The sequence below is a fragment of the Pteropus medius genome, unplaced genomic scaffold (genome assembly GCF_902729225.1).
Source record: "Pteropus medius unplaced genomic scaffold, Ma_sr-lr_union100, whole genome shotgun sequence".
In the NCBI taxonomy this organism is placed as follows: Eukaryota; Metazoa; Chordata; class Mammalia; order Chiroptera; family Pteropodidae; genus Pteropus; species Pteropus medius.
This window is the reverse complement of record NW_024353908.1, coordinates 9,135,083-9,161,876: the sequence shown is the minus strand read 5'-3', so window position 1 is coordinate 9,161,876 and position 26,794 is coordinate 9,135,083. Positions and strand designations below refer to the sequence as shown.

Below are 26,794 nucleotides of genomic sequence, written 5' to 3'. Positions count from 1 at the left end.
CAACTGGGAAAGACAGCAAGCAGTTAACTGTGTCTTTTTCTATAGTTTTTCAAATAACAGCATTTATATGGTTTTGATTTAGCAAATCGTGGATTTAAATCCAACACCTACTACGTGCCACGCCTTATGTTAGTAAATTCCACACTTCAGAATTTGTTGAATTACAGCAAACACATGGATCTATGAGTTTATATTAAGATTAAAGAGGTTTAATAATAGAAGAAAATGAAATGTACCCCACAGGCAAGCTGGCTACTTTAGAATACTGTTCTAGCTTCCTTTCACTTAGGAATTGTATGGCATCTTAAAGGGAGAATGGTTTGAATGCACAAAGATCTCCATATTGCTTTATTGTTTTCTATGCTTTAGCTCAGTGTTTGTCAGACTTAGTGTGCACATATTACTCTATAAAGTTGGTTATATAAAACCAGGTATTTTAAATTTTAAGAGCAAGTTAAGAGAAATTTATGGAAAGTTTGAGCTGACTTGAGTACTTTTTCCTTTACTATGTACCACTACTCTGCTTAATAATTTGATTTCCACCTCTCCGTCTCTTTTCAGTTGGATTTCTCTTTCTTTATGCTAGAGAGTTGCCTTAACTCCCTGCTTTATCTTGGTCTAGTTTGATGTTTCCACAATTCCAATACAGGCATTCCATTCAGAACACTCTACAGTTCTAGTTTGTGGGGGACTTAAGACAGATATATTTAATAAAAAAGAAAAGATAATCAGAACGAAAGTTAAAAATTCTAAGGAAAGGTAAGGTGATGTGCACTACCCTGTTTGTACTTCAGAAGTCAAGTCCAGCTACATGAGGTTTTACAGATTGATAGATGGATAGATGCTTAGTTCATTAATTCATTTGCAAATGTACACTCAATCTTTCAGATGTACAAGGCACTGTGCATAATACAAGGTAAGTATAGTCTCTGCCCTTTGCTCTTGTCTTGCTTATGGTCTAATAAGTGAAACAGACACTATTTAATTTGAATATAATGAGCGTTTCAGAGAAGCATGGGTGCTCTGAGAATGTCAAAGTGGAACACCTGATCTAATCTGGGATCAGTAATGGCATTTTCCTGGAAGTGCTATTGGGTTTGAGTTCCAAGGTATGAATAGTAATTAAGTAGGTGAAAAGGGATTTGGTTAAGGCTGAGCAGTCTAAGCAGAGGGAATCATGTTTGAAGGCTCCTAGGGTATGGCAAGGCTAGTGTAGCTGAGCGCGTGGAGGAGGGTCATGTGGCTTGAAATTAGGCTGTTCATGCAGAGCCTTGAAAACCATGGAATGGTGTTTAACTTTATCCTAAAAATAATAGAAAATCATTGAAAGCTTTGAACAGAAGATAATACATGTTTATTGGCCTGCTTTTCTAGTGCTGCCTCTGGTTTCTCTGAAGAATGGGTCATGGTGGGGGTGGTGGCGGTGGAGGGAATGAAAAGGAGGTTAGGCAGAGATGAGTCAGGTTGTTGCAGTTGTCCAGGTGAAAGTTAATGGTAGCTTGGACTAGGGGTGCAGTGGAGAGAACCAGGTTAAAGAGATATTTAGGAGAGCAAATTGATGGGATAGAATTGGCCACTAGCATGTGATGACAAAGAAGTTGCTAAGAAAAACCCACAGGTCTCTGACACAATCACCTAGGTGTATAGTGTCCATGTTGACTGCGATAAGGAACCCCAGAAAAGGATGGGCTTTGGAGGTTGGGGCATTAGACTGTGGAATAGATTGCAGGACGTACTGGATTTAAGTGAGTTGCCTGTGAGATAGTCAAGTGGAGATACTGAGTGGGCAGTTGAATATATGGATCAGGAGGAGCTAGAGGAGCTGTCTGGACTAGAGAGAGAATTTCAGATAAATTTTTAAAGAAAACATCTGTTTGGGTTGGCCAGCAGCTTTGTGGGTCCTATAATTGTTATTGGAATGTCAAACACTATAGAAATTTACAAATGCCAGAGATTATGCTAATAAAATCTTTTCTCCTCTATTAAAATATCTTATATGACAGCAGCAGTGAAGGAGTGGAAAGATAATCTTAAAATAGTTATCTGTAGAGCCATCTATAGGAAAGCTACCATTCATCGAATGCCTACTGACAGCCAGACAGCTCTTTATATCTCCCAGTTCATGCTTCTCTTTTATGGGTTAAAATTGAGATTTAGGGACATTAATTTGTTTAAATTCATTTGGCAGATCTAGATTTTAACAAGAGTCTTTTTTGATTCATAGCTTTCGCTCTTTCCACTAACCCAGTTCCAATCCAGAAAACAGTTAAACTAAAATAATAATCTACAGTCATTTTAAAATTATTTTTGAAACATCTGTGATCCCACAGATACATAGAATGTCCTCTATTTCAGTATTATACCTCTTGACTTCCCTGTCTGTCCCTTGTATCAGAGTTTTCTCAGCCAGCAAAACTTTAAAACCTTGGAACCTTAGAATTCTAAATCTTTAATTTGGGAAAAGACTTTTGAAATCTTGTTGTTTAATAGCCTTACTTTATAGATAGAGAAACAAAGACATCAGAGTCACAGATTCTGTTAATGGGAAGAGCAGACTGTAGCCCAAGCATCAAACTCCTGGTCCTGCCTTTTCCTAGAGTACACTGCTGTTCTCATATTCGACTTCTCTTTCAGCACTCACATTTAATTGCAAGAGCTCCATCTTTTCACTGTTCTTCTGTAACCTTTAATACTATTGTTCCTGTCTCTACTACTTACTCTGTCTAGCCTAGTTCAATCTCCCTTCATTTCCACACTGTTGCAGTAACCTCCTAACTGGTCTTTTCCTAAGACATCACTGTGCATATGGCCCTCTTCAGCACATACCAACTGAATTCTCCCTAGAACTTCCTGTTTTACACCTCTTCAGACTGATATTCATGGTACCCCATGATAGGGCCCCAGCCTGCATATTTCCCTTCTGTATGCCCCACTAGCCCTGATCTCTCACGTGCCAGCTAACCCACACGAGTTTCTGCTCCTCAGTGGCTTTTCTTTATCTGTGCTTCTCTATTTATTTGTTCATTCCGCCAGAAGATTCCACGCTCCACCTTCACCTATGAGAACACTATCCATTTTTCAAAGCCTGTGAGCAGCTTCCATCAGCTGATACAGATGATCACTCCTGCCTCAGATCTCCTCTTACCCTCTGAGTACTGTGCCTGTTACTCACTCATCTTTACTTCCATTATGGGGCCTTGAATCTTGTAGGAAGTCTATAAATTTGTCATATAAATGCTGTCATTTTTTTCTTCGAAGTTGCATTTTCTTAAAGAGAACATTAAATTTGTTTCAGTCATTTGGTGTTTAAGACTATAAATGTCTTTGGGTTTCTGATAACTTTTCCAATATGCACATGTGTTTGCTGTGCTCTTTGTGTCTGGTTTCTGGTTTTCACAACTCTCTTGACACTGCCAATGGTCCTGAGGGATCGAATCATAGATGATGGTAGCTGGCGTCAAAAGGTTTGGTGGAAGCTAGTCTGATTTAAAAACTGAAATCAAATCACTGAGAATTTATTATTTTGGAGGTGCTGGTATTTCTGTATTTCTATTTAAGTTAGTTTGCAGAGATCATTACTTCAGTGTTGTATTATCTGTAACTTATTGAACAGTACTTCTAAATATATAGTACAATATATGCATATGTGTATAAGTTAATTGTAATCGCACTGTAGAATGGTTAATTAATGAAATATCTGACAATAATACTTTGTGTTTGAAGGACCCCGATCTAGTCTACATTATAGAAGTAGCTATGGCAAGGACTTCAGATATTATTATCTAAACCTGTACTAGAGGATTCATTAATTAACATAAAGAACTGTTACTAGTTCCGTGTCTCACCGCTTAGAGGAAGATTCTGTTGCCCAAAGGTAGCCATTGGACATTGTGCATTCTCCTTGGACCGAACATGCTGGACTGCCTAAAACAGCAGAGAATGGAGACTTTACTAAGCTTAACAGTTAGGTTTCTTCAGCCTTTCTTAAATCACAGATTGCTAATAAATATCTGTTTGCAAAGTCCATCTGAGGTGTTTTTTTACCATAAATATCACATGATAAGGAGGTTGTGGGTTTTACATAAATAATTATATGTCTTTGATATATAAATGTTTATATGTGTTTGTACACATACATATAAACATATATACAGGTATATGTGTGTATCTGTGTGTGTGTGTGTATAATATATATATATATATTATACACATATATATATTATACACATGCACACATACCACACAGTCCCCGCAAAGACACACATTCATCCCCTTTCTCTGTTTCTGTAAAATTTTTTGTAAAGGTCTTTCCTATTTTTTTGGACCAAAATTGAATGGAGTTACTTGGCAAACCTACACTACCATCTGCTCACTTTTTAAATTTTCCTAGTATACAGGTAAGGCTTCCAAACATGGAGGCAAAACCAGTTCTCATCTTTGTTATTAAACTGGTATCTGAAATAGGTTGGTGATCCTTCCTATGGTCAGAAATCTGACTTTTCTTATCAAGGGCTACCACAGAACTGGTACTCAGAAGACCCTTGAAGTAAAGAGTTGCTTCTGCAGCTCTGTAGTGGGAGAGGGGAAGAGGGGGAGCACAAAACATCAACATCCATCTTACTGTTTTCTCAGCCTTGGAGTTTGAGAAGGATCAATTTTTAAGAAAGGAAAGTCAGTCAGTCTCTACCTATGTGCTATTGAACTTTCTGCGCCACTTCCAGCTATGCTGTAATTCAGTTCAGCTGCTTCAGTGATCATTTATGAAGTGCTCACAAGGGGCCAGGCCCTGTAATCTCATGGGATATGGAGCCAGTAACTTTTATTTAGTGGAGTAACATCTGTTAAAGTTATTCTTACAAAATTTTAAAATACCATTAGATTATAGGCTCCTTGAGGCCAAAGACCTTGTTTTAATCATACTTTATCCTGTGGGTTTTACCTTAGCACTGGACACTTAATGGGCCTTCAGTAAATGTTTGTAGTGTTAATGGAGATTGAGTTAAATTAAGTCTTTTTGAACTTTCATATTGTGTTTTACCTAAAATTTTTTTCCATAAAAAACTTGTACTTTTTAAAGGGCTCTTAGTTTTTTTTTAGTTCATTCTGTCATGACTGTTCTTTTCATTCATTTCTTTCTCATCTAATTTAATGATGGAAAAACAAGTAATGATTTAGTCATCAAGAAAGTAGAGGTATTAACATGTAATAAAATCTTTTGTGTCAAAATAAAAAAAGATATAATAAAGGTAACATGCCTTGGATTTATATTAATAAATGTACTCTGTTATTAGGAATTTGATTGAAACACTTAGTAAATATTTTATGAAAGAATATTTTATTTTCTTGTAGTATTTAGCCATTCCTTGTCTCTTGTTAACAATTCTAATTAGGAAGAAAAGTTTTTCACATATTATTTCAATTATGTTGATCTTTCTTAGTATTGTGATGATGTTGCAATCTTATAATAGTATGGAAAGAATAAAAGAATTAAGATGCAAATTTAAAGATTGAGTTACTTCATAGCAAAGGTTTCTTTATAGTTAGACTTCAACTCTTTTTCTCTGAAGTTTTATTTAAAATGAAAAACTGCTTCTACGAGGCACTGCTCATGTGAATCAGTGTTAGATATTCATGGTCTTAAATTCAGCACATTACCTGCCAATGAGTAGGAGGTCAGCTGTGGTGTGTGTGTGTTTTGTGTGTGTGTATATATATGTATATTACATAGGTAAAACAGCTCACAGATTTTCGGATGATTCATTGTCATCCTGTTTCCTTTAACAATAGGACTCTAAAAGATTTGACATCTGACACACTTCTATTTCCTATTTAATAATACCTCCATTCATCTAGAGCTGCTCAAGTCATTTATATTACACAGCTTTTACCTTAAGGAAAACTCAGTGTTCAAAGAATGGCTTAGGTGTCTTTATAGGAGTATTATACATTCTTTAATCAATAAAAGTTGTGTTAATAAAACACCATTGTGTTTCTCCTTACTAGGTATTTTTTATGATTATTTGCATTTAGATTTGAATTCTTAATTTCCCATTTGTTTTCTAAATGACATCATTTAAAATGTTTTAAGAAAATATTAACATTTCCTTATTGGATTATGAGAAAAGAGTATCTTTAAGGGAAATTTGCCTTATGAGCAGATGATTTACAATATTGTTTTCTCTTGGCTAACCTTTGTTAAAACTCAAAATATATGCGGGTTTTTTTGTTGTCGTTAACTGCATTAGAATTAGTTATATATTATAACTTATTTGTAGTATGTAAAGTGCTCAAACAGTGCCTGGCACATAGGTGAGCACTAAGGTTTTGCCATTATTATTTTGATTTTAAAGATGGAGAAGATGGAAATGAAGTGCCTTTTTTTTAATTTTTACATTGAAATTTGATATTGTCAGGGATCAATATGATAAAATTATAGTTTACTCCAAAGCTCTCTACAAAAGATTTTCTATCTTTATATTTAATTTGCATGTATGCCATAATTTGTTTTTCTGCATTTCCTCCTTTTGAGGTTTCTCTGTAGATTTTTTTTAACATTTCATTTTTAAGAACTTCTTCATTTTCTTAAATTCTGCATCTTCTGTTAATCAAATAACTTAAAATGCCTTTCAAATTTTATACATCGAAATGGCACCGAACTTGAAAAGCAAAAGATTGTTTTCCCATGAGGAAGCTGTATTGTGTCTATTTAATAATGGAGAACATTGCAGTAGATTGATTGACATGAAGCGATACTTCCTTGGTAGTTCAGTTTGCATTTCCCAGAGTTTGAGTGTTTTCTTATTTTGTTTATTGGTAACTGACCACTGGAAATTGCTCTTCTGTGAATTTGCCTCTTTTTTTTGTCTTTCACCATTTTTTTCCTTGGTGCTGATCTTGTCAGTTTGTAAAAGCTCTTTGTTTTTATGAATATTAAGCCTCTGTCCTCTGTATTGGAAATATTTTCCCAAAAGCTATTGTCTGTTCTTTTGCTTTTCCATTGTTTGCTATAGAAATTTTTTATTTTTTATGTAGTAAATATTCCTGTCCTCTCATTTATATTAAGGTTTCCTTGTTTGCATAATGTACATATATTCTCTTAGATTTTTTTTGCAGGGTTCTTACAGAACAATCTTTTTTACATTTAATCTGTCTACTATTTATTTTTTGTGCCTGAGGTAAGATGGGTCCTATTTTCTTCTAGTTGCCCTCAGTATATTATGCCAGCACCTTTCCTCACCTTTTTATAAATTAAATTTCCATATATATTGAAATTTATTACTTGGTTCACTATCGTTAATAGTTTTATCTACTCTTAGACTAATGAATTTATTTGATTAAAGCAACTATGCCTGAATTTGAATTCTCTCTCTTCCTCAACCCACTCCTTGCTCTTCTTTCTCAAAACACTCTTGGTTATGCACGGGCTTTTATTTTGCTATATAAATGTTGAGATCAATATACAATTTTTAAAAAGACAATTTTATAACTGAAAGAATATGCAATGTGTATATTAAGCTTGGGAGAACTAACAAGAATGTAGTATAGTTTCTACATTTTTTAGACCTTTTTTGATGTTTTTTGATACAATTTTATAGTTTTGTTCATGTACTATACGTCATATACCCCTCTTGTTGAATTTATTTCTAGATATTCTCTAGTATTTGTTACTATTGTGAATGGACTGACTCCCCCTCCCTATTTATTTTAGGAGTTTATCGATAGAATGGTTTTAAAAGGTATTGACTTTTAAATTTCTCTGTAACAGCCACATTATCCAATTTTCTGATTAAGTCTAGAAGTGTTTTACTAGAAACCCTGGGATTTCTAGTAAAAAGTCATTACATGAAAATAAGAAGAGATTTTTTTTTCTTCTTCTTTTTTTTCCATTCTTCTTTCTTCCTTTTCCTGTGTTCCTACAAGTTATTTCATTTTCTTGTCTTACTGTGTTCACTAGAACCTTTAAGGAATGTCAATTAATCCTGCTGACAGCAGGCATCCCTATCTGGTTTTAGTTTTTAATTTATTTAACTGCTATGTGTTTGGTTGAATATGGTTTTATACTATATCTTTGTCATGGCTTTTCATGCTCTTTAAAAAAAAATCCCATTTAGTCATTTTAACCTTTAAACCTAATTTCTATGCCTGTTATTTTAAGCATTTCTTTATCATTTTGTTTAAGTAGAATATTTCTTTTAAACAAACTATAGCTAAGTCTTTTAATGGAGTAATTTACTTTCTTTACCTGCTGTAGCAATAGTTTTTCTTTTAACTTGCTTTATTTGTTATCTATTTTTACTTGTGGTTTCTTATTCCTTTTCTTATTTTTGCCGGTTTAATAAAGTTATTTTGGATTCCTTTTTTTAAAAAATCTTGTTACAATGGAAATTCTGCTAAACATTTACATTTAATTAATGATTACTTTTTCTTTCCTTGTGCTTTTAATTAGAAATATTTGTTTATCATTATTTGAAAATAAGTTAGTGGTGAGAAATCACTAGTATTTAACTTTGCTGTGATTAGTTCATTTTTATACCTCTTACTTCCACCCCTCAGTAAGCTGAGAACTTAGACTATTTCACTTCCCTGCTTTTCTCTCTCATACCCGTTGAGAACTTGAGAATACTTTTACTGCTACTATCTTTAGCTCCTCTCTCAACTCTTAGATTTTCCTGAGACAGTTTAATACTTTTAGTTCAATTTGTAGTAATTATTGCTTTGTTCTACATCTATTTTGTTTCAAGAGTTCTGATTTAGAATTTATTACATGCTTCCTGTTAATCATTACTCATTTAGATTAAACTGTATATAAAACTATCACATTTCATAATTCTAAAAAGCACTTTTTTTTTTTTTTGCATTTTAGCACTTCTGAAATTAAGAAGTGCCTTAAAATTGTTTCTAGAAGTAAATGTACAATTGAACTGGCAGCACTTGTTTTTCTTATAGTTAGTAGAATCTGTGAAATTGATACAGTTCCATGAAACTATATATGGAGTACAGAGTGCAAATACGGAGTTTATGTCTTACTACTGTTCTCTCTTCCATCCTTCCCCAGAGGATCTCTGTTCTAATTTGTTTGTTCTTTAGCTGGAATTCTTTCACAGGTGTTTTGCTGTGTGAGGTATGTGAGCGGTATATTTTGTGAGTACCCACACATATTTTTTTTTTTCCTGCCAGCTGCCAGGTATAGTACTTGGCCACCATTTCTCTTTCAGCAGTCTGTTAGAACCATTGCTATAGCTTCCAGATGAGAAGTCTGGTGCCTCTCTGAGTTTTCCCCTCTGTAAGTAATGTTATTTCTACCTGCAAGCTTATAGATTTTTTTTTTTTCTTGTAGAATTCAAGAATATACCAGGTTGTGCATCGGTCTATGTCTAGAATAAAATAAGCTTTTTTAATCTGCAGATTGAGGCCTTTCTTTGGTCCAAGTAAATTTTCTTTTGTTATGAGTTTTATTATTGCCTCTCCTCTGTTTCTTCTGCTGGAACTGCTGTTCATCTCATTAGATATGTCCTCCAAGTCTCTTTATCTTTTCCGTCACGATTTTGGTTTTGCTGCTTTGAGCTATTTTTTTTCATTTGATTTTACAGACCACAAATTTGGACCTTTGCCATAATCCATTTTTTTTTTCCTTCAGTTAACCTACTCTATGGTTTATTGGGAAAATCATGGTTTTAGATGCATGAAGACCTCTCTGTGCTATACTTAAATCTCTCTAAGTTCCCTCATTATTTTTCTAACCCATATTGACCTCTCTCTCCAAATAGCTCTGTTTGGTTGTGGGTTTGCTCCCTTTGTCCTGACTGATCACTGTCTTTTTGGATGTTCAGCCTCCTTATATGTTGTCATAGCTTCCTTGTTAGCTCATTAGGACTCAGTTCTGGTTTTGGCATCTAATGATTCAGGGAGATGTGCCCCCACCCAAAGGTCATCAGATCTCCACAGGCCAAGCTTTTTCTAGAACCATTAACTTACAGTCTTATTTCCCGGGTTCCAAGAAGCTAGTCTCTAGGCACTTGCCCAACTCTGAGAAATATAATAAATACCCCCCACCCCACACACCCCACTTTCAAGTTCCTTCCTCTACATTCCAGAGAGCCTAAGTCTTTACTGCCATTTAGCTATCTGCAGACTCCAGGCCTATGTCTATTACAGCAGACAAGATTGAAAATGATAGTGGAGGTAAAGGAGGGTGAATTCATCGCATCATCTTCTGGGGTCTTTTTCAGGCCTGGATTTTTCTTTCTTTTTTTTTTAAATTTCTTTAACGGTTATGGTTGTATGCTTTTGCCTAGTCTTACTAGCAGTGGGGAGAAAAGCATTAGGCATGGAAGTTGTACAGTCTGTGAGATAGACAAATTATAGTTCTCAACTCTTTGCTTCTTTCTCTATGAGAGGATCAATTATACTCCCTACTTTCTGTTAAATGATTTGCAGTTTCTCCCTGTCCCGTAGTCAGGCTTAGAATTGTGATTTGTTTTGGTAAGTGGAATATTTGTGGAAGTGACAATATTCTAATTCTGAACAGAGCTTTAAGAGGTATAACAAGTTTCATCAGTCCTCTTGCTTCTACCTTTTGCCTTGAGAAAGGCATGTCTTAGATATGGTCTTTTCCTTCTGATTGTGTCTGGGAGTGAGAAGATACAGGGAGCAAAAGCCACAGCCTGAGGGCAGCCATAGCTAACCTATAGCCTACATGTAATGTGAGCGAGAAAAACAAGTTTGTTGTATGCCACTGAAATTTGAGGGTTGTTTTGGTACTACAGCAAAGCTTACGGGTAAAATCTGGTTTAATTTCTTGTTCCTCCTTTTATTAGTAATATTTATTTTTTCTATCATCTTTAACATGTGTATCAGACCCATGAGTCTATTTCCTATCTCTCCTAAATGGCTATAGACATAAGATAGTGTTGTTATGGTCAAATACTAATTACCTGTGATAGAATGTTTACGAATTATATATAAGACAAATCCATGTAACAGAACTGAGGGAAGGGTAACCAGCAAATTGGGGGCAATGTCTTGTGGCAGTTCATTATATTTATCTAAGACCCTAAACTCTACCCAAAATTATTCTTTTGAAAGCATGGCTTCTCTCTAATTATACAGAGTAGATTCCTTATAGTTCTCAACACCCGGGCTTTAATGCTGTTTTCTGTTATCATAAATGAATAAGAGTTGAATAATTGGAGAAGCATTTATAGAGTGGTTTTCCAAAGCCATATACATACATGACTTGTTGATTTAACTAACAAATATAATGAATGGGATCTATTTTTATATTTTCTCCTATTTCTATATAATCTATATTCACTTTTCTTTTTTCTTATTAAGCTCTAAGAATGTTGTTCTGACTAGTATTTGTAAAACAATAGTTGATGAATGGAAAGGGTGTTCATTGAACTGTGAGCCCAAAGACCTGGGTTCCACCCTTATTCTGCCACTAGCCTTTTTCCCTGCCTTCTCTTCTTTCATTCCTTTGCCTTTCCTTCATTTGTTCAGGTAATAAAGATACTGAGCACTCTGTTATGCCAAGCGTTGGAATGTAATGAGATGTAAGCCGGACTCCGCTACCTTCTTGCCCTTATCCAGCTTACTATCTTTTCTTCTGTTCCCTCAGCCTATTTCTTCTGACCATACTATAAATTAGTCAGTGTTACATTACCATCCAGCCTCGTTCTTGTCATTTTATGTTACTGGTGCTGCTTTCAAATATATTTTTACTACCACTGGATTATTTTGGGGAGGCTCGGGGGTGGTGCTGAGAGAGAAGGGTAAGTAAATGGGAGGGAGGGAGCATGTGAGCTACCCACATGGCCTAACCACTATACAAACCTGTTTTTATTTTTCATGATCCTTTTCAAGTTGTAAATTTGCTTAAATGCCCAAAGGATGTATCTGTTGGAATGCTTTGACTATTAGGTGAGATGTTTATTGCTCCTGGTTAGTCTTCTAAATTTTATTAATTTTATTTTTACTTTTTAGAGTTTGGGAAACCATCAATTAGAACATCTTTATTATCAAAAAAATTGCTTCAAAAATGGGGAAAACCTGGATAAATAAGCATGATCCTTAGTTTACAAGGGCAGTTGGTAGGGTAATAAGTAAAATAATCTACTTTCTATTGTAGAACTTCTTGAAGGGCTGGTTATTCATTTTTCCTTGTCCCCCCCTTTTTTGTTTTCTGAATAAAGCTAAATATGGTGGCTAGAAGGGAAAGAAGGGGTTGTAGGTGGGAAAGACAACTGAACTATGTATGCTAATGCCATTCTCAGCTACAGAAAAAAAATCTTAAGAACAACCTGATTATATTTTGTACGGGATTAAAGTTGCATACAGATTCCAACTGAAAACATCTGTTTCCTGACCCTGTGCCAGAGTTCTAACATCTTGACAGGAATTCTGGTTTTGATATTTCTGAGTCTCATGCACCTCCCTCAACTACCCTGTGGCTGTTTTCTTAGAAGGCTTAAATCAACATTGCTTAACATATTGGAAATGACTCTGTTAAGAACTGAAAATGAATTTCTTCATTTGCCTCTTATACACAAAAAGAAAATTTCGGGTTTCATTAGCAAGGATCATCATAATTGCTGATTAAGAATTGTGGGGCAATCCACAGTTCATTAAAGAAGCCAGTGAAAATAAATGGATCACTGAAGGAATCAGTGTATATGTATATGTATGAATATGTATGTATATTTATATAAAGATAGGATTTTTAAAACTTTCCTGAGTTAAATGGAAAACTTTTAAAAGCATTTTTAACTTTTTTCTTAAGAATTCCAGCTACCAAAATTTAATTTTTTTCTCTTTTCTTTTTTTTGGGAAGGCATAACTTGTATCTACTTGTGACCTGATATTTACATTCTGCTAAGTCAAGCATAGATTGGTAATTCTTGACATCATAATTCCACTGCATAAGTAATGTTTACAGACCTGTGGAAACAGGATTAAATCTTAATGCAAGTATTGAATATTCGCTTGAAGAGAGTTAATGTCGAATGGTGTATTAGAATCAGTTAGTTGATATGTGAAAGCCAGTGTGACTTTGGGATTTTCATTTTGATTGATTTCTTAAGTTAAACTTGATACCCAAAAAGGATTTCTTTATGCTTTGATATTCCTGAATATTAACACTGGGCATTTTTAAAGAGAATTATGCTAATGAAGGGTAAAGGTTGGCTTTTAGCCTGCCACGTTTTAAGTATCATCAGAAATTATATATATACATATATATAATCCATATGCTGTATCTAGAATCTCCTATATATTAGAAATTATCAATTAAACAGTGTTTTATGAGAAAAAATTGGAAATAAACCATTAAGGGATAGTTAAGTATTATGAAATACTATGCAATGGTCAAAAATGACAGATTTATATTAATCAACATGGAAATATCTCTAAGACATTGTTTGGGGGGGAAAAGTCAAATTTTGGAACTATGTGTATACTAGTCTCTAATTTAAAAAAAACTAAAACTAAATATGTTGAGATAAATGAGGCGATATATTCCAAACTATTAATGTCAGTTAACTTTGGTTCACTGGGGGTAGGGAGCTCCCTGTGACTTAGTTCCAGGCTTCTGTAGATGAATTTTAATAATAAGAATGTAATCATGCTTTACTTGTATACTTGCTTTTTATTAAGGAAAATTTAAAACATACGCAAGGTAAACAAAATAGTAAAACAAACCCTGAAGTGCCCACCACCACACTTCAGCAGTTATCAATATTCTGCCATTTTATTCATCTCTATCTTCTCCCACTCTTCACCTTGATTGCTATTGTATTCTTTATAGTTATATTTGTAGATAAAATTTGTATTCATTGAAATCACAAATCATAGATGTATACTTTCGAAGAATGGATATACTCATTTAATCCACACCCCAATTATGATATTGAATATTTCCATATCCCTAGACTGTTCTCTGGTATCCCATCCCAGTCAGTCTGCCCACTCAGGTTGTTCTGTCTTTCCTTAGAAATTTATATAAATAGAATCACATAGGACAAACTCTTTTTGTGTCTAACATTTTTTGCTCGTCATAATGTGTGTGAGAACATTAATGTTAGTTGAATGTATCAGTGATTCTTTCTATTTTATTCCTATTATTCTATTGTATAAATATACCACAATTTGTATAGCCTTTGTCCTGTTGATGGACACTAACTATTGTTAGTTAACCCTTCACTAGCATAATTCTCCTTAAAAATGCTCAGTGTTAATATTCAGGAATATCAGAGCACAAAGAAATCCTTTTAGGGTGTCAAGTTTAAGATTTGTATATCTTTCTTTGTGAAATGTTTGTTCAAGTCTTGTACATTTTAAAATCTGGGCTATTAGTATTTCTCTCTTTTTATTAAGCTTTGAAAATTCTTTATATATTTTAAATAGAAATCCTTCGTCAGAAATACTTTGTGAGTATTTTGTTCCAGTCTGTAGCTTGCCTCTTTATTAATACTGTGTTTTTAAATTTTTTTTAAAAAAGTAACTAGTGGTAAAATACACAAAACACTTATAATCTTAACCATTTTAAGTGTACAATTCAGTTGTATTGATTTCATATTGTTGTGTAACCAGTCTCCAAAACTCTTTTCATTTTGCAAAACTGAAACTCTATACCCATTAACTCCATATTCCTTCTCTCAGCTACCATTTTACTCTCTGTATTTATGAATTTGACTGCTCTAGATTCCTATAAGTGGAATCATACAGTATTTGTCTTTTTGTGTCTGACCTATTTTACTTACCATAATGTACTCAAGCTTCATCCATTCTGTAGCATGTCAGAATTCTTTTCTTTTTAAGGCGGAATAATATTCCATTGTATGTATATACCATTTATCCATTTATCTATCAAAGGATAGTTGGGTTACTTCCATCTTCTGGCTGTTGTGAATAATGTTACTATGAGCATGAATGTACAAATATCTCTGAGGTTTTACTTTAAATTCGTTAGTGTATATACCCAGAAGAAATTGCTTCTATTTTTAATTTTTCGAGGAGATTCCATACTATTTTCCAAGTGGCTGCACCATTTTACATTCCCACCAATAGAGCACAAGGGTTCCAATTACTTCACATCCTTGCCCATGCTTGTTATTTTTTGGGTGTTTTTGATAGTAGATCCTAAATGGGTGATTCTCCTTGTGGTTTCGATTGGTATATCCCTAATGTTTAGTAATCTTGAGTATCTTTCCATATGCTTGCTGACTATTTGTATATGTTATTTGGAGAAATTGCTATTCAAATTCTTTGCCCATTTAAAAAATCGGGTGGTTTGGTTTTTTGCTGTTGAGTTGTAGGAGTTCTTTATATATTATGAATATTAACCGCTTATCAGATATATGATTTGCAGTGTATTTTCTCCCACTCCAGTATGTTGATTGTGTCCTTTGGTATACAGAAATTTTAAATTTTGACATCGCATTTGTCTAGTTTTGTTTTTGTTGCCTATAGATTGGTATCATAGCCAAGAAATCATTGCCAAATCCAGTGTCATGAAGATTTTCCTCTAAGTTTTATCGTTTTAGGTCTTACATTCAGATATTCGATCCATTTTGAGTTAATTTTTGTACATGGTGTAAGGTAAGGGTCTGACTTCATTCCATGCGAAGATCCAATTTGCCTAGCACCATTTGTCCTTCCCCTATTGAATGGATTTGGCACTCTTGTCAAAGATCATTTGATTATATATGCAAAGGTTTATATCTGGGCACTCTTCTATTCCATTGCTCTGTATGTCTGGTGATGCCACTACTGCACTGTTTTTGTTCACTATAGCTTTGTAGTAAGTTTTAATACTCTCAGTGCTTTTGCCTTTCAGATCTAATACATTTACTTGAGAATCAAACTGCTCACACATCTCATTTTCTATATTAGATTTTCATACTCTTGTGTCCATTTTCTGCTTTCATTGGAAAGATGCTTTAGGAATTTGAAACCTCAGGAGTAATTCACTTTCAATTTTTCCTACTTTTAGGTTAATTTTCTCTATTAGTTGTACATTCTTTTTAAAAAATTTTTCTGGCTTTATTGAAATATAATAGATAAATTAGTTGCTCATATTTACATTGCACAATTCAATGAGTTTTTCTCAATTGTAGTTGGCATGCAATATTAGTTTCGGTTGTACAGCATAGTGATCAGAGATCCACATAATTCACAAAGTGATCACCCCACTAAATCTAGTACCCTTCTTCCCCCTTACACATTTATCACAACATCATTGACTATTTTCTTTATGCTACACTTTATATCTCTATGTCTACTTTGTAACTATCCATTTATGCTTCTTAATTTTTTTGACTTTTTTTGCCATTCCCCCCAGCCACCCTCCCATCTAGTAGCACTCTATATCTTCTCTGTATCTATAGATTTATTTCTGTTGTCGTCGTCGTCGTCGTCGTTGTTGTTGTTGTTTATTTTGTTCTTTAGATTCCACATGTATTTGAAATCATGCGATATTTGTCTTCTCTATCTGAGTTATTTCATTCAGCACAATACCCTCTAGGTCCATCAAGGCAATATCTTTTTCCATCTCCTTCCTTTTAGTCTCTGTGTGTCATTTAATCTGTATGGGTCTTGTTTTCTTATCCATTCAGCCACTTAATTATTTCCATTTGAGGTACATGTTAATAGGAATATAGTATTACCACTCTTTATTCCTGTTTTTGATACATGTTTTTCTTCTTAAAGAAGTCCCTCCAACATTTTCTGTACTACTGGCTTGGTATTGATAAATTCCTTCAGCTTATTTTTGTCTGGGAAGCTCTTTTTCTGTCTTTCAACTCTAAATGATAGCTTTGCTGGATAAAGTATTCTTGATTGTAGAGCCTGGGTTTTCATCACATTGAATGTTTTATGCCAAGCTTTTCTGTCCTGCATAGTTTCTTTTGAAAAATCAGCTGCCAGTCTTATGGGTGCTACCTTGTAGGTAACTAACTGCTTTTCTCTCATTGCTTTTAAAATTCTCTGTATTTAACCTTTGCTATTTTAATAATGTGTCTTGGTGTGGGCCTCTTAGGGTTCATCTTTTTTGGGACTCTCTGAGCTTCCTGGGGTTGTATGTCTGTTTCCTTCACCAGGTTAGGGAAGTTTTCCATCATCATTTCTTCAAATAGCTCTTCAACTTCTTATTTTCCTCCAGGTACCCCTTTGACATGAATATTTTTACATTTCATTGTGTCCCATAAGCTCCTTAAATTATTATTATAGCCTTGGCTTCTTTTCTCTTGTAGTTCTAATTGAGAGTCCTTGGCTTCACCATCTCCTGTGTCAGTGGTTCGATCTTCTTCTTTATTCACTCTGTTGATTCCCTCTAATATCCTCTTCATCTCAGATAATGTGTTCTTCATTTCTGACTAGTTCTCTTTTGTAATTTCCATTTCCATTTTTATGTTTTTTTATATCTTTGTTAAAGTTCTCACTGAGTTCATCTATTCTTCCCCTAAGTTCATTGAGCAATTTTTTTAACCAGCGTTTTGAACTCTGCATTTGCTTTGTCTTCCCATTTTGGCTGCCTTTCCATGTCTGTTTCTATGTACTAAGCAAAGCTCCTAAGTCTCCCGATCTTATTAGTGTGGATTTGTGGAGTAGGTGTCCAGTGGCACAGTCCTGAAAGGGGTTCAGCTGCAGGCCATATTAAGCCCCAGCCTGTGCACCTCTGGGGCCACCTGTTAAGATTCAGCAAGCAATCCACAGATGCTGTGCTTATAGTTGCCTCAAAAGGCCACACCAGAATTGAGGCCAGCTGCTACCAGTGTGAGTCTAGGCACTGCTCATCAAGGAGCACCTGACTTGCTGAGGAGACACCTGGATGTGGCTTGGTAGGGCCACCAGTTGGGGGAGGTGGAGTTTCAGGGAATCCTTTCGGTGGAACGACCAATGTTATCTAGTTTACTGATGTCTCTGCTATTGCGGCGCTGAGTTTGCACACTAGAAAGTGAGCAGGCTCAACAGAGGAACAATGGATACTAACGGCACTTCTGTACAGAGTGAGTCTCACCTTGGCCCTCAAGTCATTGTCACTCTGTAAGTTCCTGCGCAGCCAAACTGGCACTGGTGCTCAGAGCAAGCAGGCCCGCACTGCGAATGTCAGCTTGTGGACATGATCCCTTTAAGAGGCATCTGCGGCTGCCGGCTGCCTCTGTCCCACTTAGCCGCTCTAGACCAGGCAGCTTCATGTCTTCACCCCATCCTACCTTCTGCCATTGCAGGGTGATTTAGATTCTCCCTGTTTGTATGGATTGTTCATCTAGATCCCAGGCAATTTTTTTTGTTGTTTGCTCCTTATTTCTGTCACAACTTTGATTTGGTCTCAAGAGAGATGAACAAAGCCTCTATCATCTATGCCATTTATTTTTTCCTCATTGGTATACATTCTTTTCTCTACAGTACACATAAATGGTTATAGTTGTTAAACTTAAAAATCTATATATATTTGTTAGAATTTTTTCTTGGTATGTCATATGCTAGTAGATCAGATTTGAATGGCTCTCACTTTTTTTTTTTTTTTTAATGTAATAATAAGTCACTTTGGGGCCAAAAGTTTTTGAGTCTTCCACTTAATTTTCCTTGGTTACAACTGGGGTCGAATGAAAAAAGACACACTATTTAAGAGTAGAAACGGCTTTGTTACTGTGCGACACAGTAGAATGGAAAATCCTAAGTCAAGCTCAGAAATTTGGACACTGTCATACAACAGAAAGGAGACTGACTGCCTCATGGATCACTTGTAGGATCCCTTGAAACTTGGAATGGGCCAGTTTGGACCCACACCAATATACATGGTGTTCTTCAAACCCCTTCTGATTTGAAGTCTTAGCAAACAGTTTTTGTGATTCTTTTGTTTTTTGGTTGTATTGCTAGAGAATTTGGGGGTTATTTCTGAAAGCATGATCGCCTTCATAGCTTTTTAAATTTACTTTCTTGTTCTTTAGGCTTCCTTGATCAGTTATAGAGGTATTCTGTTCATTGCAGCTTTCAATCAAGTCTTATTTTTTAAAAAAATGTATTGGTATTCTAATTTTACTTTTCATTGAAAAATAGAATTTTAGAGCTCAATAATACCTTAGAAGTCTTATTTTTATATGCCCTCAGTTATATTATAAATCACATCATTATTAAAAGACTTACAAGATTACAGGCATTTAAGATCACAGGGTTATAAGCATTTACTGGCTTCAGGGATGATTCTAGTCCAATGCTTGGTGATAGGTAGAGTGTTCTCATAATGTACTTTTGTACATTCTTTATTTTTTAGTAACACCCAACACTTCCTTCCCCTGTTTACCACACCCAAATTTCATTTTACCTGCTTCACATGGAATCCTCGCATACACTCTTGTATAGAATTATTGCTCTGTTTATTACTAGAGGAATCCATGTTAAATTTTAGCAGGTTTCTGCCCTCTACATCTGCCTCTTTGATGGTAGCTGGGTTTACTGCTATTCACTTATTAGTGCCCTGGGTCTTAACAACCTTATTCAAACAAAACATCTTAAATGGAGGCATTAAAAAGGTCACAACAGTGAGCCATTTTGTAACTTTTGGTGCAATAAAATGGGTATGTTGTGTTTTGGAATATAAGACCTCTGAGTCTAGCTATTCATTTTCTTTATCTATAAAACATTTTAGAATAACAGCTTACATCTGTTTGGGTTTTAAAATTTCACATTTTGAAGAAACATCACTGTTATGTAACTCCAAACCAGACCTGGGAGGGAGCTAGCTTTCTAACAGGCCATGTTGAGAACTGTAGAAGTTGGGAGAAGTATTTGTTTTAGCTGTGGAGCCATGTTTGCTGGCAGTACTTCTCTAACATATGGGGAACACATTTTCATTATTATTTCTTCATATAGTAAATAACAAGACATATTCAATAAGATTTTTACCTGAAGAATATTTGAAAAATTTTCACACATCAGGAGTTTATCTTATGAGGGATATTCACTACCCGAAACCAGAAATAAATTTGTTTAAACATTTACAGCACATTTAGTTGCCTTAGACTGTCAGTTAATCTTGTTTTAGAAAGTAAAGCTGGGATTTACTGTCGGCCCACTTTTTAAAATAAATACTTGATGGAATAGTTTGGCAATTTCAAATGTGTGGTTTTTAAATTACTTCTTTAAATTAAAGGAACAATTTAAAGAATATTTTTAATAGAGGAAAACAGGCAAAATGTTCAACTACAGGATTCAAAATCTAATATTTATTAAGTACCAAAATGTGCAGATAACATACAGTGCAGTTTCATGGGTTATTTTAATCAAGAAGTGAAGAATGCTAGCATGGACAGTTTACAATAAATTATAAGGCCTTTTTCATATTGTAAATGTGAAGTATTTACGTTCTTGTTAAAGTATGATACATTTACATTTGGGAGGAAAGAGCATATAAAAGAACATTAGAATCATCTGCCTGTTAGTCCTCCTGGGCTAGTGTGTGGGGTCCACTGGAGTTAAGGTTTTTTTACTTTAGGAAATATGGAGGTGGGTTCTACTTGAGAATTTTAGAAAGTTTAGTAAAAGCAAATAAATTATACTGAGGGTGAATTTACTATGTGCAGATAAATGCACTAATATGTGTTTTAGTTAGTGTACTAGTCAGGGTTCTGGGGTCAGATTGCCTGGGCTTCTTACTTCCTGACTGTGTGCCTTTAGGGAAGTTACAGAGCTGCTTTGAACCTCCCTCTCCTCATCTATAAAATGGGGATAGTAATAATACCTGTCTTTATAGGAGTGTGAGGATTCTGTGAAATAAAAACTTATGAAGTGCTTATTAGCACAGCGCTTGACACATAAAAAGTGCTTGGTAATTCTAGCTCTTTTTGTTACACAACTAGTTGTTAATACTTATGTAAGTGTGGTGATTATCTCTACCACTCAGACTTCATTACTACAGATTACTCTTCTCCCTGACCGCTCTTGTATCTAAATCAGATTTTCAGGCCCTCTTCTACTTTGTCTGTTTCCAGCCCTCCATTCCTTCAGTGTGGATAAGCTGCATCTTCCTTGAGGCGGGCAGAATTCCAACATTGATGCTTTGTTCCTTGGGCCCTGTTTCTCAGCCGACTCTCACAAGTGGCTCTGCCTGTCTCTTCTCTTCCATACCCCTCATTCCTTCCACCTGCCTTGCCCTCTCTACCAGTTCCTCACTCTTCTTTCTCTTGTCTCCCTCTCCTTTCCTTCTTTTTCCCTTCCTTTCTTCCTCACTCTTCTTTCTCTCCAACCTCTCTCCTCCCTCTCTCTGTTCCCCTTCCTCTATCCTAGTCTTCCTTATCCCTTTTCTTCTCTCTTGCTTCCTCCTTCTCTTCCTCTCTGCCCCTCCTTTCCACCACTCCTCTTTTCCTATCTCTTCTTTCTTTTTCTTCCCCTCCTTTCCCTGCTTTCTCATCCTTTCTCTCTCTCTACTGTCTCTCTGCTCCCAACTCTTTCTCCCTCTCTCCCCCTCGATCCCTCTCTTGCCATCCCTGTTTCTCTTTTAAACTTAACACTTCTTAAGCAGAAAAATGTCAGGTCTTTAAAGTCTTTATTGCTTGTGATGGGAAATATTTATTTTGTCATTTCATAGCCAGAGCCTCTTTATATTGTACTTCTCTTTCCATTTCAAAAGGGTGTCACAGCATCACTTTATGTCCCTTGGGTTCAAAAGTTAGTAGAACCCTAAAGGCAGTTTTAGTTAACTTGCTTTATAAAACCTATGTATACTGAATCTATAAATTTATTTAATATTAGCTTTATAATAGTAAGTTAAAATGAAATAATGTTTCTAAATAATAATTATGGCTTCATATAGTAATGCCAGACAGAGTCTGATCTTTTTTACTTAATTTATTTATTTTTCCCCAGATTCCTTTCTCACTGGTCCAGTTTCCCTTGTGGGATTCCCTAAAAGTAAGTTTTACAATCTTCATGTAAAATTTCTATCATAAATACCCAAGAGTTTCAGTGTGAAATAGTAGGATATAATATTGACTAGCAGTTTAAAAATTCAAAATTATTAAGAGTTGAAAATGTTTTTTGTGTGTCATTCACACATTAATTCAGTCATTTAAACTTGTTCAGCTATCTGTGGTACTGAGAAATAAGCATATGGGCACAACAAAAATCCTCAAATGTTAGGAAAAGCTGTGCCTTACTTTCTTCTATATTACAGCTCTTTTTCCACCCAGTTGAATTTTATTTCACTTCAGCGTGTGTGAGTGTGTGTATAGATGTTAAGGAATAACAATGAGGGTAAATGAAAAAGGAAAGAAAGCAAGGTCCTCATATCTGTAGGCCTAGGCCAGGCCTCCTCCACCCACATTTAAGGGTGGGCATGAGAAGGGAGCTGCAGAGGGCATGACGCTCTGCTGGTCTGGACCTTCCATCTTTGCTGCTTACCCCACTAGGCCTAGGAACCCCCAGTGAGAAGTCACAGAGCATAGTGAGTTGTGCGTCAACCTTGGAAAGGTCACTCATGTTTAAATACAAACAAATGAATTTTTAAAAACCTGTGTTCAAAAATGCAGAAATGTATTTGTTTTTCATCTTCAATGGGATGATTTTAAAAATTGTGTCATGCTATGAATTGTGTGTTTGTCAGCATTTTAAAGACTATAATTAAAAAGAAAATTATTTAATAGAGAACATCTTATGTGGTAAGGATGTTTTATTTTGTAAAATTTGAGAGTTGTATGCACATGTACACACTCATATCTGTACTGGGTTGCAATGTAAAATGTATTTCTCAATGAGGATAATGATCAAAAGAATTTGAAAGCCCTTGTTCAAGTGAAAATGGTTTGTAAATGACCGAACTGTAAAATGACAAAGTATCTAGGTAGACATTTGATAATACAAAAAATAAAGGAATTATTCCCATAGTTGTATGGAATTAGTAATCATAGATGGCTCAGGCAAAATTTCTTTTGAAGAACAGCAAAAATTATTTGGACTATAAGACATATTCTATTAAGATTATATACTGAAGATAAAATGAGATAAAACATTCATAAAAAAACTCTGGAATATTAAGTACTGAGAAAGAGTTCTTATGAGTTATCCGATTTTAAGGAGTAGTACAATTTATTTAATATAGTTTCTTGGGTCTTTGTTGGATTGTTGTTTTGTTTGTTTTTGTTTTTACCATTTTCTATGTGGAACACAGCAAAAATGGATTTCTCAGGCAGAGTTTCCGGCCATGATGTAACAGCTATCCAATGAGAAGGTCACATTCCATGAGCATAACAGCTCTCCTTTTTTGTGTGTGACAAAAGAACAATGGAGCCAACAGCTGTCCAGCAAACAAGACTCACTTTATTAGTGTCTCAATAACCAGCATTCACTCAGCTTCTGCACACTCTCTAACATCCTATGCCCTGTCTCTGCATAGGAATGTTTTGAGGCCCAAAAAGGGAAAAAGCATAGTTTATTTTTTTACAGTGGTAAGGACATTTGTAGTATTCTAGCTAGTTAAGAAATGTCTAAAATTTTTCAGAGTAATCATAGTTAACAATGTTAAGTTTTAACAGTTTTCTTTGAGCAAACGTTAAGATGCTATAGTTTTTATTATTTTTTGTAACTCAGATTTATTGAGGAATAATTTTCATACAGGAAAATTCATGCTTTACAAGTATACATTTTTATGAGTTTTGACAAATGCTTATGACTGCCACCATAACCAAAATATAGACTATTTCTACTTTTCTCTTTTCCAGAATATCATATAAATAGAATCACACACTATTTAGTATTTTGTGCCTGGCTTCTTCCACTTAATATGACTGTTGAGATTCATTCATTTTTGCCTGTACCAGTAGTTGGTTCCTTTTTTGTCACTAACTAGTATTCCATTGTACAGATGTACTGTGATTTGTTTATCCGTTTACTAGTTAATGCACATATGAGTTGTTTCTTGTTTTTGATGATTATGAATAATGCTGCCATAAGAATTTGCATATAGCTATTTGTATGGATGTATGTTTTTGTTTCTCTTGGGTAGGTAGCTAGGAGTGGGATTGCTGGATCATACGGAAAGTATAAGTTTAATTTTGTAAGAAACTGTGAAAGCGTTTTTCCAAAGTGGCCGTGCCATTTTGCAACAATGTATGAGAGTTCCAGTTGCTCTGCATCCATGTCATTGTTATTATTGGAGTCTAAAAGAAAATTTAACCATTCTAATAGTTGTGTACTAGTATCTCATTGTGGTTTTAATTTGCAGTTCTCTCATGGCTAAATAATGTTGAGCATCTTTTCATATAATAGTGTTTTCTAAAAAACATTCAACTGAAATATAGTGCTTTTTAGAAGTGAACAATTTTTGGCACTTTTATTTTTGTTTACGATTTTATCCATTTAAATTTGCTTTTGCAATCATAGAGCTTGTATTATATGGAAGGGTTTCTCTATTGTGTTTATGGAAATATACTCAAGGAAATTTTTCTCTGCAAGGACTTTAGCAGATGGCATTCATATTGTGCTCTAAGGAGAGGGAGTCAAGAGATGGGGATGGCCACTTTCATCTTAAATTTACTCTGCCTAAAATTGAAGTTATTACTTTCTAAAATCATTTTCTGCTGTTCTCTCCATGATTTTTGTTAATCATACTACCATTTTCCTGACCATTTGGTCTCAAACCTCAAATTAAAATCTGAGTCTCTTTTTCTTTCTCCATACCATATCAATTCACCGAGTTTGGTTGACTCTGACTTTTGGGAACCTATGACCTCCTTTTTATCAGATTCTGTTAACTTATGCCTAGACTAAGTTAACAGTTCCTCTACTTTCTCATCCATTCTACATATTGAATTTGTGTGATCTTCCTTAAATATCTCTTTGGAGTTCTCAGAAATTCATAACTTGGCACTTGGGATGTACACACTGTGTTCTTACTGTTTTTTGTTTGTTTGTTTTTTCCTTTCAGCTCCCCTCTCCTTATACATTTCCTTGCAAAATCATTTTCCTTCAGCCAGAGTAGGCTCTTTACTGCCCCTATCCTTTGGCTCGTTTCTGAAATGTGCTCCCATGGGTTCCAATACTATGCATCTTTTAAGGCCAGTTCAGTTTTTTTTTCTTTTTTTCCTGCTTAATATCTTTCAATCCAGGCTATGAAGATTTAGCCTTACGTAGCAGTTGTCTGTATTATTGATTGATGTTTAATCATACACTGTACTGTGTTTAAAGCATCTTAGAACTAAGCCTTAGCATATTCGTACAAGGCCTCAACCCCTTCCATTTATAGAGGTGACAAACATGCTGTCAGTATACATGTGCCTGCCTATTCTGAGCTAGAAATTATTCCATTTCACAGCACCACCAAGATGAATAGGATGTAGGTGATGCCCTCGGGGAGCTTATAGTCTACCAGAGAGGCACACACCCACAGATAATTTCAGGTAATGTGTCTGTAATTGAAGACTATTTAAGGTAATGTGGGAGCCAGTCCCTCTGACCCTCTGACTCCTCAAATCATGTCCCTGTACTACTTCATTTCTTACATTTTTCTTTCTTTCTCTCTCTCTCTCTCTCTTTTTTAATAATACATTTACTTACAAAAAGATTAGACACCATAAAGAAGAGGGGAAGTAGAAGCAGTAGATTATCATATCTAGAACTTCTGAGAAGATCATTTTCCTTTAAGATTTATGCTGAGTTTGGAACTTTCTGACAGCTGGACAAGAAGAGAAACACAATAGGTTACATTGTTCAATGTTACCCAATAAAGATCTGTAGCCTATTATTTGATTTTGTCCCTTGGCTTTGGATGCCATCTTTATATGGATAAGTTGCACATTTGTAGCTCTGTTGTGGACCACCTCCTCTGAGTTACAGCCTCATGTGACCAACTTTCTAGTTGACATCCTCACTTAGATGTCTTAGGGGAACCAGTTCATAACAGAAATCTTGCTTTTTATTCTTCTTTTCCTCAACTTTTTCCTTCCCAGTTGTTCCCTTCTCAGTAAGTAGCACAAATAAATATCTGTTGCTTGCTAAAGTAGAAAGCTAAGAATTATTCTTCAGTTCTCCTTTTTCCACATCCCTAATAATCCAGCTCAACAAGTCCACTATTCTGACTGAAGCCTCTAACTCACCTCTTGCTTGAATTGTTACATTGGCCTCTCAAATGGCCTCCCTGATTCCATTCTTGTTTCTCTAAAGTATCTTCTCTAACAGCAGCCACAGTGGTCTTTTAAAGAAATAAACCAGATCAAACTCTCTCAAACCCTTCAGTGACATCTCTTTGAAAGAATAAAATTCAGAGTTTAAACGATGGCTGGTAGGGTCCTCTGTCGTCCACCTACCTCACTGACCTTATCATATGCCACCCACCTACTACACTCCAGCCACAGTATATCCACTTACTACACTGTAGCCTTGCTGGCCTCCCCTCTGATCTCTATTTATTTGTTGTGCCCTCTGCCAGATATAGTCTTTATTCATTCATTCTCTACATCATTACTGAGTGCCTATAATGAGCCAGGCATTTTCTAGGGTCTGGAGATATGGTAATGAGGAGGACTAACAAATATCCCTTCCCTTGTCGAGCTTTCATTCTAGCTCTTCCCCTAGGCTTTTCTCATGTCCAACTCCTTCTTGTTTCCCAGATCTTAGATCATATGTCACCTCAGAGAGACACTCCTGGTCCACCCCTCTTTTGAGTGTTACCCTCCCTTAATCCCTCCATAATAGTCACAGCACCTGTTTATTTTCTTCCAGCATTTTATAACTGTTTATGTAGTTATATACTTGTCATCACCTGAATACTTACTTAAAAAAATCAACTGTGTTTTGAGCTGAT

General features: G+C 35.2%; 1 protein-coding gene across 5 annotated transcripts in view; it reads left to right on the top strand.

Annotated features, from left to right (window-relative positions):
- Positions 1 to 26,794, top strand: part of SLC25A26 (solute carrier family 25 member 26) — a 139,667-nt gene that overhangs the window by 76,521 nt on the left and 36,352 nt on the right. For 4 of the 5 annotated variants that reach the window (XR_005650446.1, XM_039851717.1, XM_039851716.1 and 1 more), the window contains one exon: positions 21,865 to 21,909. The exons of the other annotated variant lie outside the window; for it this stretch is intronic. Coding sequence is in view for 3 of the 4 variants with exons in the window: in XM_039851717.1 (XP_039707651.1) it covers positions 21,865 to 21,909 (45 nt within the window). In the remaining variant the exon portion in view is untranslated. The remainder of the gene's footprint in view (positions 1 to 21,864; positions 21,910 to 26,794) is intronic. 5 annotated transcript variants of the gene reach the window in all.